The 16,598-nt window shown below is 34.8% G+C and overlaps 3 protein-coding genes across 16 annotated transcripts in view; 1 reads left to right on the plus strand and 2 right to left on the minus strand.

Moving 5' to 3' along the window:
- Positions 1-1,633, plus strand: part of aldh9a1b (aldehyde dehydrogenase 9 family, member A1b) — a 24,834-nt gene extending 23,201 nt beyond the window's left edge. For 4 of the 9 annotated variants that reach the window (XM_073914386.1, XM_073914403.1, XM_005163231.6 and 1 more), the window contains exon 12: positions 1,043-1,633. In XM_073914386.1, coding sequence (XP_073770487.1) covers positions 1,043-1,137 — 95 coding nt within the window. In that variant the 3' untranslated portion in view covers positions 1,138-1,633. 9 annotated transcript variants of the gene reach the window in all.
- zte38 (zebrafish testis-expressed 38) overlaps positions 1-13,772 on the minus strand; it is a 16,505-nt gene extending 2,733 nt beyond the window's left edge. The window contains exons 1-12 of one of the 3 annotated variants that reach the window (XM_073917563.1): positions 13,239-13,772; positions 10,774-10,897; positions 8,821-8,884; positions 8,682-8,718; positions 8,573-8,593; positions 8,439-8,465; positions 6,671-6,738; positions 6,129-6,277; positions 4,900-5,138; positions 2,085-2,124; positions 1,964-2,007; positions 256-1,860 (exon numbers count right to left, since the gene is read on the minus strand). In XM_073917563.1, the coding sequence (XP_073773664.1) occupies positions 1,807-1,860; positions 1,964-2,007; positions 2,085-2,124; positions 4,900-5,138; positions 6,129-6,277; positions 6,671-6,738; positions 8,439-8,465; positions 8,573-8,593; positions 8,682-8,718; positions 8,821-8,884; positions 10,774-10,897; positions 13,239-13,289 (918 nt within the window). In that variant the 5' untranslated portion in view covers positions 13,290-13,772 and the 3' untranslated portion in view covers positions 256-1,806. Of the gene's footprint in view, positions 1-92; positions 1,861-1,963; positions 2,008-2,084; positions 2,125-4,899; positions 5,139-6,128; positions 6,278-6,670; positions 6,739-8,438; positions 8,466-8,572; positions 8,594-8,681; positions 8,719-8,820; positions 8,885-10,773; positions 10,898-13,238 lie in introns of those variants that run through there. The other 2 variants (XM_073917559.1, NM_001039809.1) reach the window with 2 other exon arrangements.
- Positions 13,773-15,942: 2,170 nt separating this feature from the next.
- Positions 15,943-16,598, minus strand: part of prdx1 (peroxiredoxin 1) — a 43,343-nt gene continuing 42,687 nt past the window's right edge. For 3 of the 4 annotated variants that reach the window (XM_073916818.1, XM_068223969.2, XM_073916815.1), the window contains one exon: positions 16,083-16,472. In XM_073916818.1, the coding sequence (XP_073772919.1) occupies positions 16,387-16,472 (86 nt within the window). In that variant the 3' untranslated portion in view covers positions 16,083-16,386. Of the gene's footprint in view, positions 16,473-16,598 lie in introns of all 4 variants that reach the window. The other variant, NM_001013471.2, reaches the window with a different exon arrangement.

Genomic DNA, 16,598 nt, shown 5'->3' on the forward strand with positions numbered 1-16,598 from the left:
TACAAGGCCAATAATGCCAATTTATTCAATTACAAACGCTGATACAAGGCTAATAATGCCAATTTATTCAATTACAAAGGCTGATACAAGGCCAATAATGCCAATTCATTCAATTACAAACGCTGATACAAGGCCAATAATGCCAATTTATTCAATTACAAAGGCTGGTACAAGGCCAAAAATGCCAATTTATTCAATTACAAAGGCTGATACAAGGCCAATAATGCCAATTTGTTAAATTAAAAAGGCTGATACAAGGCCAAAAATGTCTATTTGTTAAATTAATTAAATAAATTAGCATTTTTTGAGCTTTGGTGTTGCCGGCCGTTTGAATATATATTTTTGCACTTTTTGCTGTTTGGCTGAGCATGAAGTGATGTGGATTGAGTTTTTGATATATTAACAGTAGGAAATGTACAAAAAACTCATGGAACATGATGTTATTATTCTAAAGACTTTGGAATAAAAAAACTAATCATTTACAGTAGCTATTGCCAAATATTTACCAATGCAAAAAAGGTTTTGTGGTCCAGAGTCACATACAGTTAAAGTCATAATTATTTATCCTCCTTTGAATCTTCTTTTCAAATTATGTTTAACAAAGCAAGGAATCTTTCACAGTATTTCCTATGTTTTTTCTTCAGGAGAAAGTTCTATTTGTTTTATTTCGGCTAGAATAAAGCAGTATTTAAGTTGCCTTAAGCATTATTTGTTTTCAATTGTTTACAGAGCAAACCATCATTATACAGTGACTTGCCTAATTAGCCTAACTTATCTAATTGAGTTAAATAATAGTATCTTCAAAAGTATCTACACAAATATTATGTACTGTCATCATGGCAAATCAGTTATTAAAAATGAGTTATTAAAGTTTTAATGTGTTGAAAAATCTTTCTGTAAACAGAAATTTACAAAAAAAAAAAAAAAAAAAAAAAAGTATGCAGGGGGGCTAATAATTACGGCTTCAACTGTATAATGTTAGCTCTATGATACTAAACTTCCACTTTGTACTAATTAAACACAACCTTCTGTCTGATTTCAGGTATTGGAAGGGAAAATGGCCAGGTGACCATTGAGTTTTACTCTCAGCTGAAGACTGTGGTGGTAGAGATGGGAGATGTCGACAGTCTTTTCTAAACAACGCTCACATTTGGTCGGCTTCTAGACTCATGACTGAATATTCCAGCAGGATTAATCTATGTATTCTAAAAACTGACACACTCAGTTACTGAAGTATATTAATGTTCACTACCGATGACTGATGTTTAGCTCACAAACATAATTTCCTGTCAAGCAATGGCAGCTGTCTGTGAATATTTCACAATCAAGAGCCTGTAATGTGTAATGGTATGATTATGAGAGTTTCAATTGTTATTTTAAAAAGCAATGTTGTCTATTAAACAGAGATAATATGATATTTTGGTTAATGCTGTGAATATATGCACTAATATCTTTCAATGAAAAGGTTTTGCATCATTGTAATAAAGGAGCTTGTGTTTAATGAAGGAATATTTCATGTTAAGTGATCTGAAGTGTGGTTTATTTGATCCATAACAAGCAGCTGATGTGTCATGCATTTCATTTTGTACATTCAGTGAAATAAATATATTCCTCATTGACTCCAAACAAGAAATCACCTCAAAGCTTTTCAGTTCTTAAAATTATGAGCAGGAGGAATTCTCTAGAACTTAGAACTTCTACCTGGTAAAAAAAGCTGATATCACAAGCGTAAATGTTTTAAATATGTTGGCAAAAATGTGTTGAAGACACGTTTGCTTGATGTGAACTCGCATTGAGTTTTTTTTTTTAAAAGCATTTCTTCTTTTTCCTCCTTCCAGCATTGCTTCTTACACATTTCCTCTGTGCAAATGTATAAAGGAATGAAACAAACAAACAAACAAATCAATATCTGTTTTGATTTTAAAGCACATCTTCATCTCTGTAGAGGCCGAAAGCATCTTACCTTTGCGATGGACTTTTTGGGCTGTTTAAACTGTGCAACAGATTCTGCAAAGGATAAAATCGTTTGGAAAATACTTTGCTAAAGCAGACCAGATTTTCTGAAACTAGTTTTATAGACTCACCATCTTCAGACGGCAGGTCCTGCTCATGGTTTCTCATCACCTATCACAGAAATAATTAATCAAACGATGAACACATCAAAGATTATCCTACATAAAGTCATTAAACAGACAGTTTACCCAATACTGAACATGTGCTGTTAATTTGCTCATTCTCAGATCATGCAAAAGGTTGGTGGCAGGTGACATTTTTTTAGAAGAAGAATACTTAAGCTGAAATCGTGTTCTCTGGTGATTCATAAACACAGGGAACACAAAAATGAATCCTGACGACTGTAGACAACATATCGAGGCCCTTTGGTCTGAACAAGAAATTGAACAGTACTTACAATATTATCATGTTATCCATAAGCTCAAACCTCAGTAAGGTTTCACAATGTCAAATTTTAGACTATTATAAACAAAATGGAGGAGCTGCAACACAATGTTGGTCTCATTTGCAATGTGTATTACAGCAAATTGTATAAGCAGCATCATTTCAAGAGTTCACACTTAGCTGATGATTTATTATAAAGCTTGTTTGGCTTGTCCCGGGAGAGTTGCCCTGAGCTCAAAAGATCCTCGAGCTCTCCCGTTTGCAAGGCGAGAGGGGAATTTGAGCTCAGGTAGATCTCGAGAACACCCCTGCTGTAGTAGCTAATGAACAGATAGAGATTGCTCTTAAGAGATAACTACTGACTAGGAGCATGTCTATGGCATGTCTATAGTCAACTAACTTAAGTTACATGTTGTTTTTGGATGGCGGGAGGAACCCGGGGGAAACTCGTGAGCATGGGGAGCATGGGGAGAACGTGTAAACCCCAAACAGAAACGTCTGTAAGAACTAGAACCAGTGACGTTCTTGCTGTGAGGCAAAAGTGCTAACCACTGGGCCACCATGCCGCCCATCTAGGAAAAGAGGAGGAGTAGGGGTGGAAGGGGGGATTCTTCAAACCGAAGATGGCTGTCATATGGAACTCAGGGTATTTATAGTGGCTTAGGAATCGTCTGATTGGTGAATCATAAATTGAATAATGCGGTACCAGCTGCAAGCAATCATAAGCATGTGATCCTCTTGAAATAACTTTATAAATAAACCACTTGGTGATTAAGAATAACTAAAGACCTGGGTTCTGCTCTTTAATGATCTAAGATATTTTAGCATATCCTGGATCTTTTTAATCTTGATAACTGATCTCTAGCTAATTTGGTTTTTTAAACTAGTTTGTGAATCAGATTAAAATGTCTGGATGAACTGATTTGAGATCAATGCATGTGTTGTGAAGGACAGATCTGTCGATCCTTAAAATCATGGCATGGTTTCCACTACATTCATTCTTCCATGGCAGGGCGCCACACCAAAATTCATCCCGCCACGGCTACATTACAGCTTCTCATTCAAAACATTCAGTCATTTATTTTAAATAGTGGGTTATAATCACACCAAAACGCATTAAAAAGTAAGTGAATTAACAGTTTTATGTAACTGTAAAAGTGCTGTGCAATATTTGTTTAACCCTTTAAGGTGACATGCTGACTGACTGCGTGATGCGTGAGGCTAGCAAACTTTCAGCAAGCTTTCAGTTAAGATAAATGCTACAAAGTCATTGTATGGCTCTGCATACAATGACTTTATCTCGCTGGAGTTTATAGCCCTTTTTTCTTTACTTCAGGACACATTAATGCTGCTCTGTAGGTCTATTGGAGACATTCATGAATATTCCTAGCAAATCTAATAAATGTTGGAGACATACTTGTTAGATAAACGCTCTAAATCGCACTTCAGCAGCATTTATTTGAGAGCGTGCAAGAAGTTTTATGTAAGAACAGAGGAAATCAGCGAGCAAGCAAAGAGATTTGCATGCTCTTATTACATAAATACAATCTCGGATTGTAATACTGCGCTCACAACAACTGTCATTGAAATAACGCCATAGGTAGTCGGTAGATCTTTGTAAAAGGCCTGCCACCACAGCTGAAGAAAATCCAGGAAACACTGCATCAGCAATGTAGCGATTGGCTGACTGCACAGCAGCGTAATGACATCATCTGATTAATATTCAATTATCAATGTGATCAAAATTACATAAATTTATTAGTAAACGGTTTGTTAAATATGATACGTTTAATATCATACAACATTTGTTGTAGGCTGTAGGCTTTACACTCTTGTGTCAAAAGAGTATTTAGCAATTTTCTGTAGTTTTACATTTAGAGTGGATTTTCTTTAATATGGTAGGCCTAGTCAAGTCTTAATCATGTGGCATAAGGCAAAATTGGCTGTTTAAATTAATTTATCATCAAAAAAGGCTTTTGTTATTGGTTAAGGCATCTGCAACTTTTGTAAAGCATCAACTCATCAGCATATTAGCTGTCAAAACACAATGACTGCAATATAAGAAAAGTAAAGAAAAATAAGAAAAATAAAAAGTAAAGAGAATATTGTGCACGTCTATTATCATACACAAATTGTACTAAAGCTGGGTTAAAATAGTACATGTTTGTATCTTAAAAGTCCATATTAATAAATGTTCTATTTGAACCCCTTGGGGAGGACCACCACGTGTACCTTTTTTTTTTCTTTTGTCCATTTTTAAAACAACTCTCGTATAAGTTTTGAAGAATGAAACTATGGATCGTGTCAAATCATCAATAACCAAATCCAGCTAAATAAGTAATACACGTACAAAGAAAGGATGTCTGGAGTTCAGCTAAAACATATCTTTAGTGTTTTACCAATAATAAAAGCCCTGATCTTGGATGTCCGGAGGGTTATTAATTTAACAGCAGATGTATATTTTTAAGTGAACTATCCGTTTGAAATGCATGTGCTGTTCACCGTTTCTGCAGGTCTGATGTGATGCAGTGAGGGCGTCTCCATCTCCATCTCATTCTCACTCAACTGGCCCCCATCCTGCAGCTTCCCGAGGCGACTCTGGGCGGCTGTCACGCGCAGCTTCATGGTGTGATAGCGAGACTGCAGATCACCCACTCTGAAGTGCACCGCTGTTCCCTCAAACCACAGACTTTCATTCGCCCCTGCTTTAAATCCTGGTGGCTCATATTCAGGAGGCGTAACTCAAGTGACAAAGAGACAAAAGCACATCAGTCAATTTTATTCCGCTGTGGCGACCCCGGATTAATAAAAGGACTATTAAATCCTAATTGAATCAGGATGACAAACTATATACAATTGAAAAAAAAATCCCTGTATGAAGACGAATAGATTAAAACACATTTACTGTCACAACCTGTGGGACCAATTATGATTATATTTTTAAAACGTAATATTGTAGTCTAAACATGAACAAACATGACAAACTATATATCATTTCAAGGTTAACATTTCAATTCAATTTAATTTCATCAGATTTTTGATAGATTTTACTGAGCAACAGTTATTTATTAATTAGCAACAAGCATACTCATCAGAGTCGTAAAACATTACTTTGCTACAGCAATCCACTTGTAAAAATATTTTAGATATTTGTTTAGAGGCTAAATTCAAATCCAATACCACCTAACTTACCATGCTACTTTAAATTTGATGTCTACTTTACAAACATTGTCAAAAATATGAAAAATATGGTTCATATTGCTCAAAACAAAGCGGGAGCCCATGTATGGTCATCAGTGGAAACTGAATGGTCATCTGTGGTACTGCATCCAATCAAAATCCTTCTGGAAGCTTATTTTTTTTTAGATATTAGCTTCAAATTTGGAATATAATCTGTTCATATATTTAGATTATAGGCTAAAACTTGTTTTGTAAAATGCATATTTTATGTAATATTTATTTGTTTTTAAAATCATGAAGTCACTTGTTACAATCTGACATCTGTCTTCTTTAAAACGAGACCAAGCTTAAAACTATGCACCATAGCATTGAAAATTGGCATTCATTTAAGTTTAACATGTCATTTGGGGGGGGACAGTTAAGGAGTTTTTTCTTTTATTTGAATTTAAGAAAGTGTTTTTGACCAATTATGATCTGTCTTAGTATCATTTAAGAAAATAACCTGGATTTCTAGATGAAATGAAGAAGGATGTAAAGGCAGTGTATTGTACCATCATCGTTGTAGTAGAGTTTCATCGTGAGGTGAACGGCGGTGGGCAGAGCCTCTAGATTCTGCATGAGAAGAAACAGCTTCCTGATCAGGAGTGTTGAAGCTTTCTTTGTGTCCTCTAAGGTCACTCTGATGTCCCCATTCACATTACTGGAATCCAAAAAACATGATAAGATTAGTTTATGGATTAGTGTAAGTGAATAGACATTTCAGCTGGTGTTATGCAATAAAACTACAGTAGTCAACATTTGAAGTGGATCAAAAATGTTCTTCAAAATTGTCCTAGGACAAGAATGAGTGGTGAAACATGATGAAACATGATGATCCACTTCAAATGTTGACTACTGTTGTTTACACTACCGCTAAAAAAGTAGCATTTGTTTGAAATGTAATTGAATTTATTAATAATCTTACTAACCCAAAACTGGAGAATATTTAAAAACAGAATGGGTGCACCAACAGGAATCGCAGGCCACATATATATTTTACATATACAGTATCATTTAGCTTCACCAAACACATGACTGATGAACAATACTTCACCTCAGGATGTCCATTTGTGGTCCATGCTCTGAGTATCTGAACTTAAACTGATAGGACTCGATGACGTGCTGAGACAACACAAACAAAACAACAGAATTGGAGAAGGTGTATTACTGCTGTCCACATTCCTGTTATTAAGGTATTATAGCTTACGTATATAATTATAACTCATATGCCACATTTGTGAAGCTTTCCATGTATCTATCCAGGTAAATATAAGATAATAAGATTAATTGTGATAATGCATTCTATTCACAATCCTAGTTTTAAAGTAAAATAATAATACATCTGCATATAATAGTATATACTATTCATATACAGCATTATATATTGTATTTTCTCTTTCCTTAAACAAAACATTCATTCATTTATTTTCTTTTCAGCTTGGTCCCTTTATTAATCCAGGGTCGCCACGGCAGAATTAACCGCCAACTTATCCAGCATATGTTTTATGCAGCGTATGCCCTTTGAGCCGCAACCCATCACTGGGAAATCAACAAAACATATATACAGAAATAAAACCTGTCTTGTTTTAAATATTTATTGTGAAAAATAAAATTGTTTCTTCCCTGATTTATTATACAACTCATGTTGTTTTAATTGTGGGGGAAAAAAACAAGTCATCTTAGAACTCAATTTATTTTTATTATTATTATTCATATATTTTATTGTAAAAAGAAATATATATATATATATTTGACATTTTTAAAATAATTTTACCATTTTACAAATACAGTTGAAGTCAGAATTATTAACCCCCCTGAATTTTTAGACTGCTTGTTTATTTTTTTTCCCAATTTCTGTTTAACGGAGAGCAAATTATTTCAACACATTTCTAAACATAATAGTTTTAATAACTCATCTCTAATAACTGATTTATTTTATCTTTACCATGATGACTGTAAATACTATTTTACTAGATATTTTTCAAGACACTCCTATACAGCTTAAAGTGACATTTAAAGGCTTAACTGGGTTAATTAGGTTACCTAGGCAGGTTAGGGTAATTAGGCAAGTTATTGTATAACAGTGGTGTTCTGTAGATTATCGAGAAAAAATATAGCTTTAAGGGGCTAATTATTTTGTCCCTAAAATTGTGTTTAAAAAATTAAAAACTGCTTTTATTCTAGCTGAAATAAAACAAATCAGACTTTCTCCAGAAGAAAAATATTATCAGACATACTGTGAAAATTTCCTTGCTCTGTTAAACATCATTTGGAAAATATTTAAAAAAAAAAGAAAAAAATTTGAAGGGGGCTAATAATTCTGACTTCAACTGTATATGTTTTTAAAAAAACATACTTTAAAAATTTCTTAAACATTTAAAATATTTATTCATTTTCTTTTCAGCTTAGTCCCTTTATTAATCTCAGGTCGCCACAGCGGAATGAACCACAAACTTATCCAGCTTATGTTTTATGCCCTTCCAGCCACAACCCATCACTGGGAAACACCCATACACATTCACACTCATACACTACGCCAATTTAGCTTACCCAATTTACCTACAGTGCATGTCTTTGGACTGTGTGGGAACCCGGAGCACCCATAGGAAACCTACGCCAACACAGGGAGAACATCCAAACTCCACACAGAAATACCAACTGACCCAGCTCGAACCAGTGACCGTCTTTGCTGTAAGGTGATCGTGCTACCCACTGTGCCACTGTGACGCCCCATTTAAAATGGATCTTTATCATTAAATCCCGATGTTGCAAAATAGTGTTAAACCCAAAAGTAATACTCAATGGAAGATAATAAAACTTACATTACTGTCATGTGGGCTTGTGTGCACCTGTGGAAAATAAATTGTAGAAATGTACGAAATATGCTTTTCTATGTACATTATTTAAATAAATCTTATGTAAATATAAAAAATAACATAAATATTTGCATATTTACCCCAATTACCAACATTTGAAGCTGGAAAATATAACAGTTTATTCAATTATTAAAAACAATATATATAAAAACATAATAAATATTTATTTATTTATTTAATTAAACTCACATATCTCTTCTCCAAAGCATCAAAACATCCCATCAGCCTTGAAGGACAAAAACACTTTTATATCATCATTTTTTGCTTTTACTGTGCACTATTACAAATATAAAATAAAATTTACCGGAATAATAAAGCACACACTTACCATTTGATGAGTTTGTGGGCTCCAGGAGAGGAACAGTCCTGTTTGAGGACTTTGATACACAAATCTACAACAACATTCAACACACAACCTGATTAAACTGTCTGATGTTCAGTAATTAATAAAGCTGGGGTCTTGATGCAGATTCGGTGCAGTTGCAAGCTGAGCTGCATGCAATGCTTTTAATTAGGGATGTCCAGATCCGATCACGCCGTTTCAGATTCGAATTCGGAATTGGACATTACCTTCTGATCAGGAATTGAATATATATATATATATATATATATATATATATATATATATATATATATATATATATATATATATATATATATATACTAAGCACGTGGGAGGCGTGCTTAGTGCCCCCACTAGTGCTGATATACAGCCATATCACACTGCTACGAGTGTAATATTGCGTTTATACAACAGTTTGACGACATAGTTGTGTATATAAAATCAAAATCAAACATGGAGAGTCTCAAAAACCTTTTTTTATGAGGAACTACTTTCTTCCGCGTTGGATTCAAATCATAAGCTGACAGTTAAACAGCTGAGCAAGCATCTTTTAAACTTTACATCTGTAGTTTCTACTTTTTGCGAGAGGGTGCTCGCTGCAGAGCCATTTGAGGGGAGCTGAGCTCCAGCGAGGGGGAGCATGAGCTGTCGCTCCTCCTCCTGTAAGCTGTTTTAATGCGTACACCAACCCCACCCCTAACCCTACCCCCAGTGACATCACTTGTAGAAGAAGTGCAAAAAAGGTGGAGCTCTGGCTCTGCAGCGAGCACCACTTGCTTTTTGCTGGCTGTATGTGGGCGGAGTAATACACAAAGGCAAAGAGCTTAGAATGACCAAGAGGCGACACTCTTGTGTAATTTGTGAAACAGCCACTAGAGGGCGCTGTGGCCATTTTGGAATGAAAACTCCAATAGAACACCAGCATATTATTAGGTGTGTAAAATAAACTATTAAAAGTGCTGATGATTGTGCTATTAAGTGTTGTATTGTCGTCTTTCAGGTTGTATCTCAGCTTTAATGAACTTTTTAAATAAATAAATAAAAAACAAAGCAGCTGCTTGCTATTGCGACAGTAATGAGATCCAATGGACGGCCGATCACTTTCACTCCAAAATGGCGGAATCCGTGGCTAATGCTGGGCGCTGCTGTTGCAATGAAAAGTTCTATTGAGTGTCGCCTCTTGGTCATTCTAAGCTCTTTGACAAAGGTTAAAGAGGCTGTACGGGTGCTGATATTGCTTAAATATATCATGGCTATCAGCCAATCAGATTCGAGAACCAGACAGAACTGTTGTATATATATATATATATATATATATATATATATATATATATATATATATATATATTCGCTGGAAGCGAAAAACATGAATATGTATGCGGTCTGGATATATTATAAAGTTGATGACAACATTGCCATAGTAAACTGTGAGATATGTAAACTTGGGATTGCCTTATAAGTTGAAGTGCTATTTGTTTATATTAGATTTTTTATACTGTTGCACTAAAGTCCAAAAGTGAAGAATTTATGTTAGTTATTACTTGATTGTTCAAGCTACTGCACAGAAGTGCTCTGTTTGTTAACAGAGTTGTTGAATATTAAAATACTATAAATTAAATAAAAAAATAAAAAACATACTCGATCTGTTTTTTCGCTCTTCTTTATTTTTTTATGTATTATAAAAGTATCGGATCGAGTTTTGGTATCGGTGAATACTCAAAATCAAATGACTCGAGCTCAAGGGCAAAAAACCCCCAAAAACTGATTAGGACATCCCTACTTTTAATGCCCACAACCAACCCCACCCCTAACGCTACCCCTCACAGTGACATCACTAGCTCCATTGAGTGCACCGTGTCTGACATCGCATCTCTGAAATATCCAGTCTCAGCTTGCAAATCCAAGTCTGCATTTAGATAATATTAAATATAACTGTACCCTCCAGGTATCTAGATCTGTAGGAGTCCTCTGGAAATATCCCACGCAGGTACGTGATGGACGATACAGCAATAACCACCATGCGTTTTACAAACACCAGCGACTGAGCCTCGGTGTCCAGTGCCTGATGACAAACACAGATTCAGTCCAATTCACAATAATGTTGCAAAGCAGCTTATAAACAATGTTGGCTATACAGTATATTCATAATCAGATGCATGATAATGTTGCATTTGGTCACTTTTTCCTGATTTTGTTCACAGAGGATATAACAAAAACCCATAATGGATAACTTTGACTGCAGGTCTCGTTGAGCTGACATTACACTTTAGTTTATAAACTGGGGGAAAAGAACATTTTTTGTGCATAGCTTTGTCCATATTTAATCAGATATGGTGGAAACTGAAATGTTCATCACAATATTATGGTTTTAATGTTCAGCTAGGTTTTAGTTGAAATGCTTTTATTTTGTAAAAAAAAAAATAAAAAAGTAGTAAGTCACGTGTTGAAACCACACCGTATAGATCAATCTGTGTTTTTTTTCAAGTGAATGACTAACAATGGGTATAAAAGAAATACCTAATCTGTCTTAACTGAAAAAAATCACAAAAAAATTCACTCAAGCTATTTTCAGACAATTTTAATAGAGTATTCTGTAAATTTCTGTGTATTTGAGAAGACAAAATATATTTAATTTGCCTTTTAATTTACTGCCGAACACGAATGGGCTCAGTGTGAGAACAAAATTGAAATAGTGGACAAAAAAGCTCAAATTATTTATGTAGGTCAGGCCTGTAGGCAAGGGGAGGGGGCTTCGAGTGGTTCGAAAGACCCACACCTCATTGACAAAGGTCCAGAATTTGTCCATGAGCTCATTTGTTCTATTTTGACTGCTACACCATCATACATTGTGAAAATAACCCATTGAAAAAGGCTTTAAGACCAAACCGAACCCTCTGTTGCATCAGTGTAGCACTTCAGCTAATCAGTTTTGGCCAATGTAAACTATTATTTTACATGAGTCGAACATCCAGCTGGGCGAGAAAACATTCAATTGGATGTAATTGAGGTATTGTTTTCTAAAAGAGAAAACATTTTACAAGTAACTTTTAATCTAAATCTTGGACCTTACACTTGAAATGACTGATAAAAAGGTGTGATGCACCAAAAGGGGACCATAATTAAATGAATTAATTTGAGGCTAATTTGGCTATTGTTGCTATCCATGAACTTTCAATCAAATGTACTTTTTTTACAAGAGAGGCAAGAAAAATCATGAAGCTCTTTTATTATTCTTATTATTATGTTTTAATTTTTTACTATTTAAATAGCCAAATTCAAACTGGGAAAAGTTGAATGTGCTAGACAGTTTGTTTTTTCCCTAATAAATAACAATAGGCTTCAGTTTTTAATTTAAAATATTAACAGCTTCCTATTTTTTCTTATGATATATGATGTAATGAATTTGTATTGTAAAAATAAGTATTTATTCATATTCTTTAATCTAAACCTTTAGGAAATATGTTGGTACATTAAGAAGTGTGTGGTGGCTACACGGTGGCGCAGTGTATAGCATGTTTGCCTCAGCAAGAAGGTCGCTGGTTTGAGCCTTGGCTGAGTAAGTTGGCGTTTCTGTGTGGAGTTTGCATGTTCTCCCCGTGTTCGCGTGGGTTTCCACCGTGTGCCCCGGTTTCCCCCACAAGTCCAAAAATATGCTATAGGTGAATTTGGTAGACTAAATTGTCCGTAGTGTATGAGTGTGGATGAGTGTGTATGGATGTTTCTCAGTGATGGGTTGCAGCTGAAAGGGCCTCCGCTGCATAAAAGATTTGCTGGATAAGTTGGCGGTTCGTTCCGCTGTGGCAACCCTGGATTATAAAGGGATTAAGCCGAAAAGAAAATTAATGAACAAAAAGTGTGGTTATGATGACCACCCGACAAGCTAATTCAACTAAACATAGTGATTAAAATATCTCTAAAATTCAGTATTTAAGAATGATAATTAAATAGAAAATGAGACAAATAACTGCAAAAAGGTCCATATTTTGAGAAAAAAGAACCAGGCCTGTATGGTTACATACAGAATTAAAATCACTTCAATTTAATATAAACACAAGCGATCTTAGTCAAAAAAGGGTCAATAATGAGCCTTAAAACACTAACTTACATTGTCATTTTAAATGAAACCATTGTCTTCAGACAATATTACAATAGTTTTTAAATGTACATGATGAAATTAATATTTGATATATACCACCGTATTAAACTTTTTGTCTTCGCTAAAATCCCAGTTAACGGAGTTACTTGAAGGGTTGTTTAAAGTGAACGTTAAGGTAAAACAGTAGTAACATTCATTTCAACGATATCAGATAACTTACATTACCTTTACTTAACTCATTTGGTTGCAGTGTATATTTTGTTTTATATACGTTGACAGTGTAAATCTCATTAAGTTAGTATCTCACCTCAGCGAGCACCTGTTTGTCCTGATTTACTTTCTTCTGTAAGGTTGTCATTCTTGAGCTTACTTTGCCGTTAGTCTCTTCACACTAAAACGACCCCCGCAAAACTGTTATGGCTACACTAAAGAAACCAACAAACCCTTAGTTAAATAAATACATCAATATTTATGCAGGGCAAACTGTTATTTGACAAATATTTTCGTTTCTTGGTAAGTTCCGCGTCAAAGAAAAACCGCTGCCCGTCACAAATTGAATGAAGCGCGTAACCCTGTCGGTGTCTGTCACGAGCATTTGGCGGTAAAGTCCTGAAGGGGGCGACGTATGATAAACACTGATTTGTCTAAAATTATCTGCTATTTCACTGATGAAAATGCTGATATTTTGACTATGTAGTACTAATGCAGATTTATTTAGACTATGAAAATATTAGAATACAGTTATATTACATTTTTCAGTAAAACAGTGTTTATTTACACTTTATTTATTTATTTATTTATTTGTTTATTTTATAATATTGCAAACAGAACTTCAAACTATATATATATATATATATATATATATATATATATATATATATATATTTTGAAATTGTGTTGCGAATATAGTCAGATTTCCTCACAGTGTAAATGAACATTAATTTACTGTAAAATGAGACATCCTTACATATGAAAATAAATCAAAATAAGACATAAATTATCACACTAATTCAAATGCTTGAACTAAGGGGTGGTTCTGGGAGTGACACAACCTGAACCTTGACCACAAAACCAGTCATGTTTCATAATTTTTGGAAATTAATTAATTAAATTAATCAACTGAAAGTTCAATAAAAAGCTTTTCACTGGTGTACACTGTTAGAACAATATTTGGCAGACAGACATATGACTTTTTAAAAATCTAGAATCTGAAGGTTAAAAAAAAGAAAACTACAAATACTGATGAAAGTAAAAGGTTCATAAAAGCACATATTACATCCAAAAGTTGACATATTTACCCTAGAAAAAGTAAAAAAAATCATTCTAATTATTTCAAGCATAAAAAAAAAAAAACAAAATCAATGATTTTGACCCATACAATGTGTTTTGGGCTATTGTCTGGTTTAGTGGCCCAGGTTCACACATAAGCATATGCATGAATATTAGCATGCTAGTCTACTTACATCACTCTATGCTGAAGAGATATATCATGATGATATTAGAGTACTAAAAGCTGGTGTTCGGCTTATTTTGGTCAAACACATCCAGTGGTAGAAAGAATACTGAAAAATCAAGTAAAAGCACATTTACCTGCTTAAAGATGTAGTGCAAGTAGAGTATTTGTTGTAAATATTACTCAAAAGTATGAGTAAAACGTAGACCTTTTAAAAGTACCCAGGTGTAGAGAGTATTACGCTGTAAAAGGCTAATGCATTTACTTAATTTGTGGATGTGTGTGCAAGCGTAACATTCTGTAGTGCTTTTAGTTATTGCCCAGCAGGCACACAACGTCTTAAGATGTTAATATTAGGTTAATTTAGATTGTGATGTCAAGTGACCAAAATTCAATGTCTAGCCAGTGTCTTAAGTACATTATTTTGATGTCCAATAATGTCAAACTTCAAATGATGTTGATACTTGGTTGATGTTAATTTGTGTTGGAAAGTGACCAAAATCCAACAGAGCCAAAATCTTAAACCAACATCATATTGATATCAAATACTGAGATTTATTCATCAGGTATGGCAACCAAAATCCAATATCTGATAGACATCACAGTGGTAACATCCACATAACATCAAGCTGTAACATCATTAGACATTGGTATTTGGTTGGTTTTAGGTTCCATGTTGGACTTTGACGTTGGGTTCTGACGTCAAACCGATTTTCAGTTCCAAATAAAATGCAACACCCGCACAACGTTGAGGTACAACACCAATCTAACATCATGTTGACGCCGTGTCTGCTGGGTGTTTAAATCCATTTGGGTCACCATACGGGGCAACGCAGTGGCACAGTAGGTAGTGCTGTCGCCTCACAGCAAGAAGGTCACTGGTTCAAGCCTCAGCTGGGCCAATTGGCGTTTGTGTGGAGTTTGCATGTTCTCCTGGCAATTGTGGGTTTCCTCTGGGTGCTCGGGTTTCGCCCACAGTCCAAACACATGCGATACAGGTGAATAGGGCAGGCTAAATTGTCCGGAGTGTACAACCGTGTATGGATGTTTCCCAGAGATGGGTTGCAGCTGGAAGGGCATCCGCTGCATAAAACATATGCTGGATAAGTTCATTCGGTTCATTCCGCTGTGGCGACCCCAAATTAATAAAAAGGGACTAAGCAGCAAAGAAAATGAATGAATGGTCAAACAATAAACATTCGTCATCTTCTCATCAGTGCCATGCATCCAAATAGTCTCTGGGTTAATGTGTGTGAAGAACACCTTTTTGGACACTTCTAATGCTTCCAAACAGTTTGTTGCAATTATAAAGCGCTCATGTCTTGAGGTAGCTCATTATGATGCGATTTGCCTTCTGTGTGATTTGATTGGACAGGAGTCACTGGACTTCTAATCCCCATAGACAAGAGAAAATAAAGTAATGACTGCAGGATGAAGGACAGTGGTGGAGTAAACTTACCGATACTGCATTAAAAATGTACTCAAGGGAAAGTAAAAGTACACATTAAAACTACTTTAGTAAACTACAATTTCTGAGAAAAAAAAACTACTCAATTACAGTAGTACAGAGTGTTTGTAATTTGTTACTTTACGACACTCTTAACACATCCGATAACAACAGACCAAGAAAAACATGTAGCACTGAAGATTTATAAATGTTTACAAATCAAACAGTGGTAACAAATAAACTAATAAAGCTTTTACAAAATACGAGTTTATTATTTGAAATGCAATTGTTGACAGTGTAGTCAGAAGGTCATCGCTATAAAACATCTCTTTTCACACAAAACTAAATGGTAAGACAAAGTTGAACAAACCAACTCAAACGGTTCAATACATTTCAGGTAGTCTGACACACTTTAGTCCTACAACTTTACAATATATAACACTATATAATAAGAATAACCACCTGTAAATGGATGTACTAGTCCAACCAGTAGCATTAATTCACATCACTTCTGTCTATTATACTATGCTGCAGAGTCTAGTGCCTTTTTTAGTTTTAATTTTGCTTGGAGAAGAAGTCTTTGCTCTGATTGACATCGGGCTTAATAGTGTCTTTTCCAGGCTTCCATCCGGCTGGACAAACTAGAAAAAAAAAGCATGCGCAAAACAAAAACAAGTTTATATGCAAGATTACTGTTGCTAACGGACTTATTTACCTATTTTAAATACTCATGTATGTAATTCATTTCCCCTTTACCTCTGATTGTA

This window comes from Danio rerio, chromosome 2 (assembly GCF_049306965.1).
Source record: "Danio rerio strain Tuebingen ecotype United States chromosome 2, GRCz12tu, whole genome shotgun sequence".
NCBI classification, from domain to species: Eukaryota; Metazoa; Chordata; class Actinopteri; order Cypriniformes; family Danionidae; genus Danio; species Danio rerio.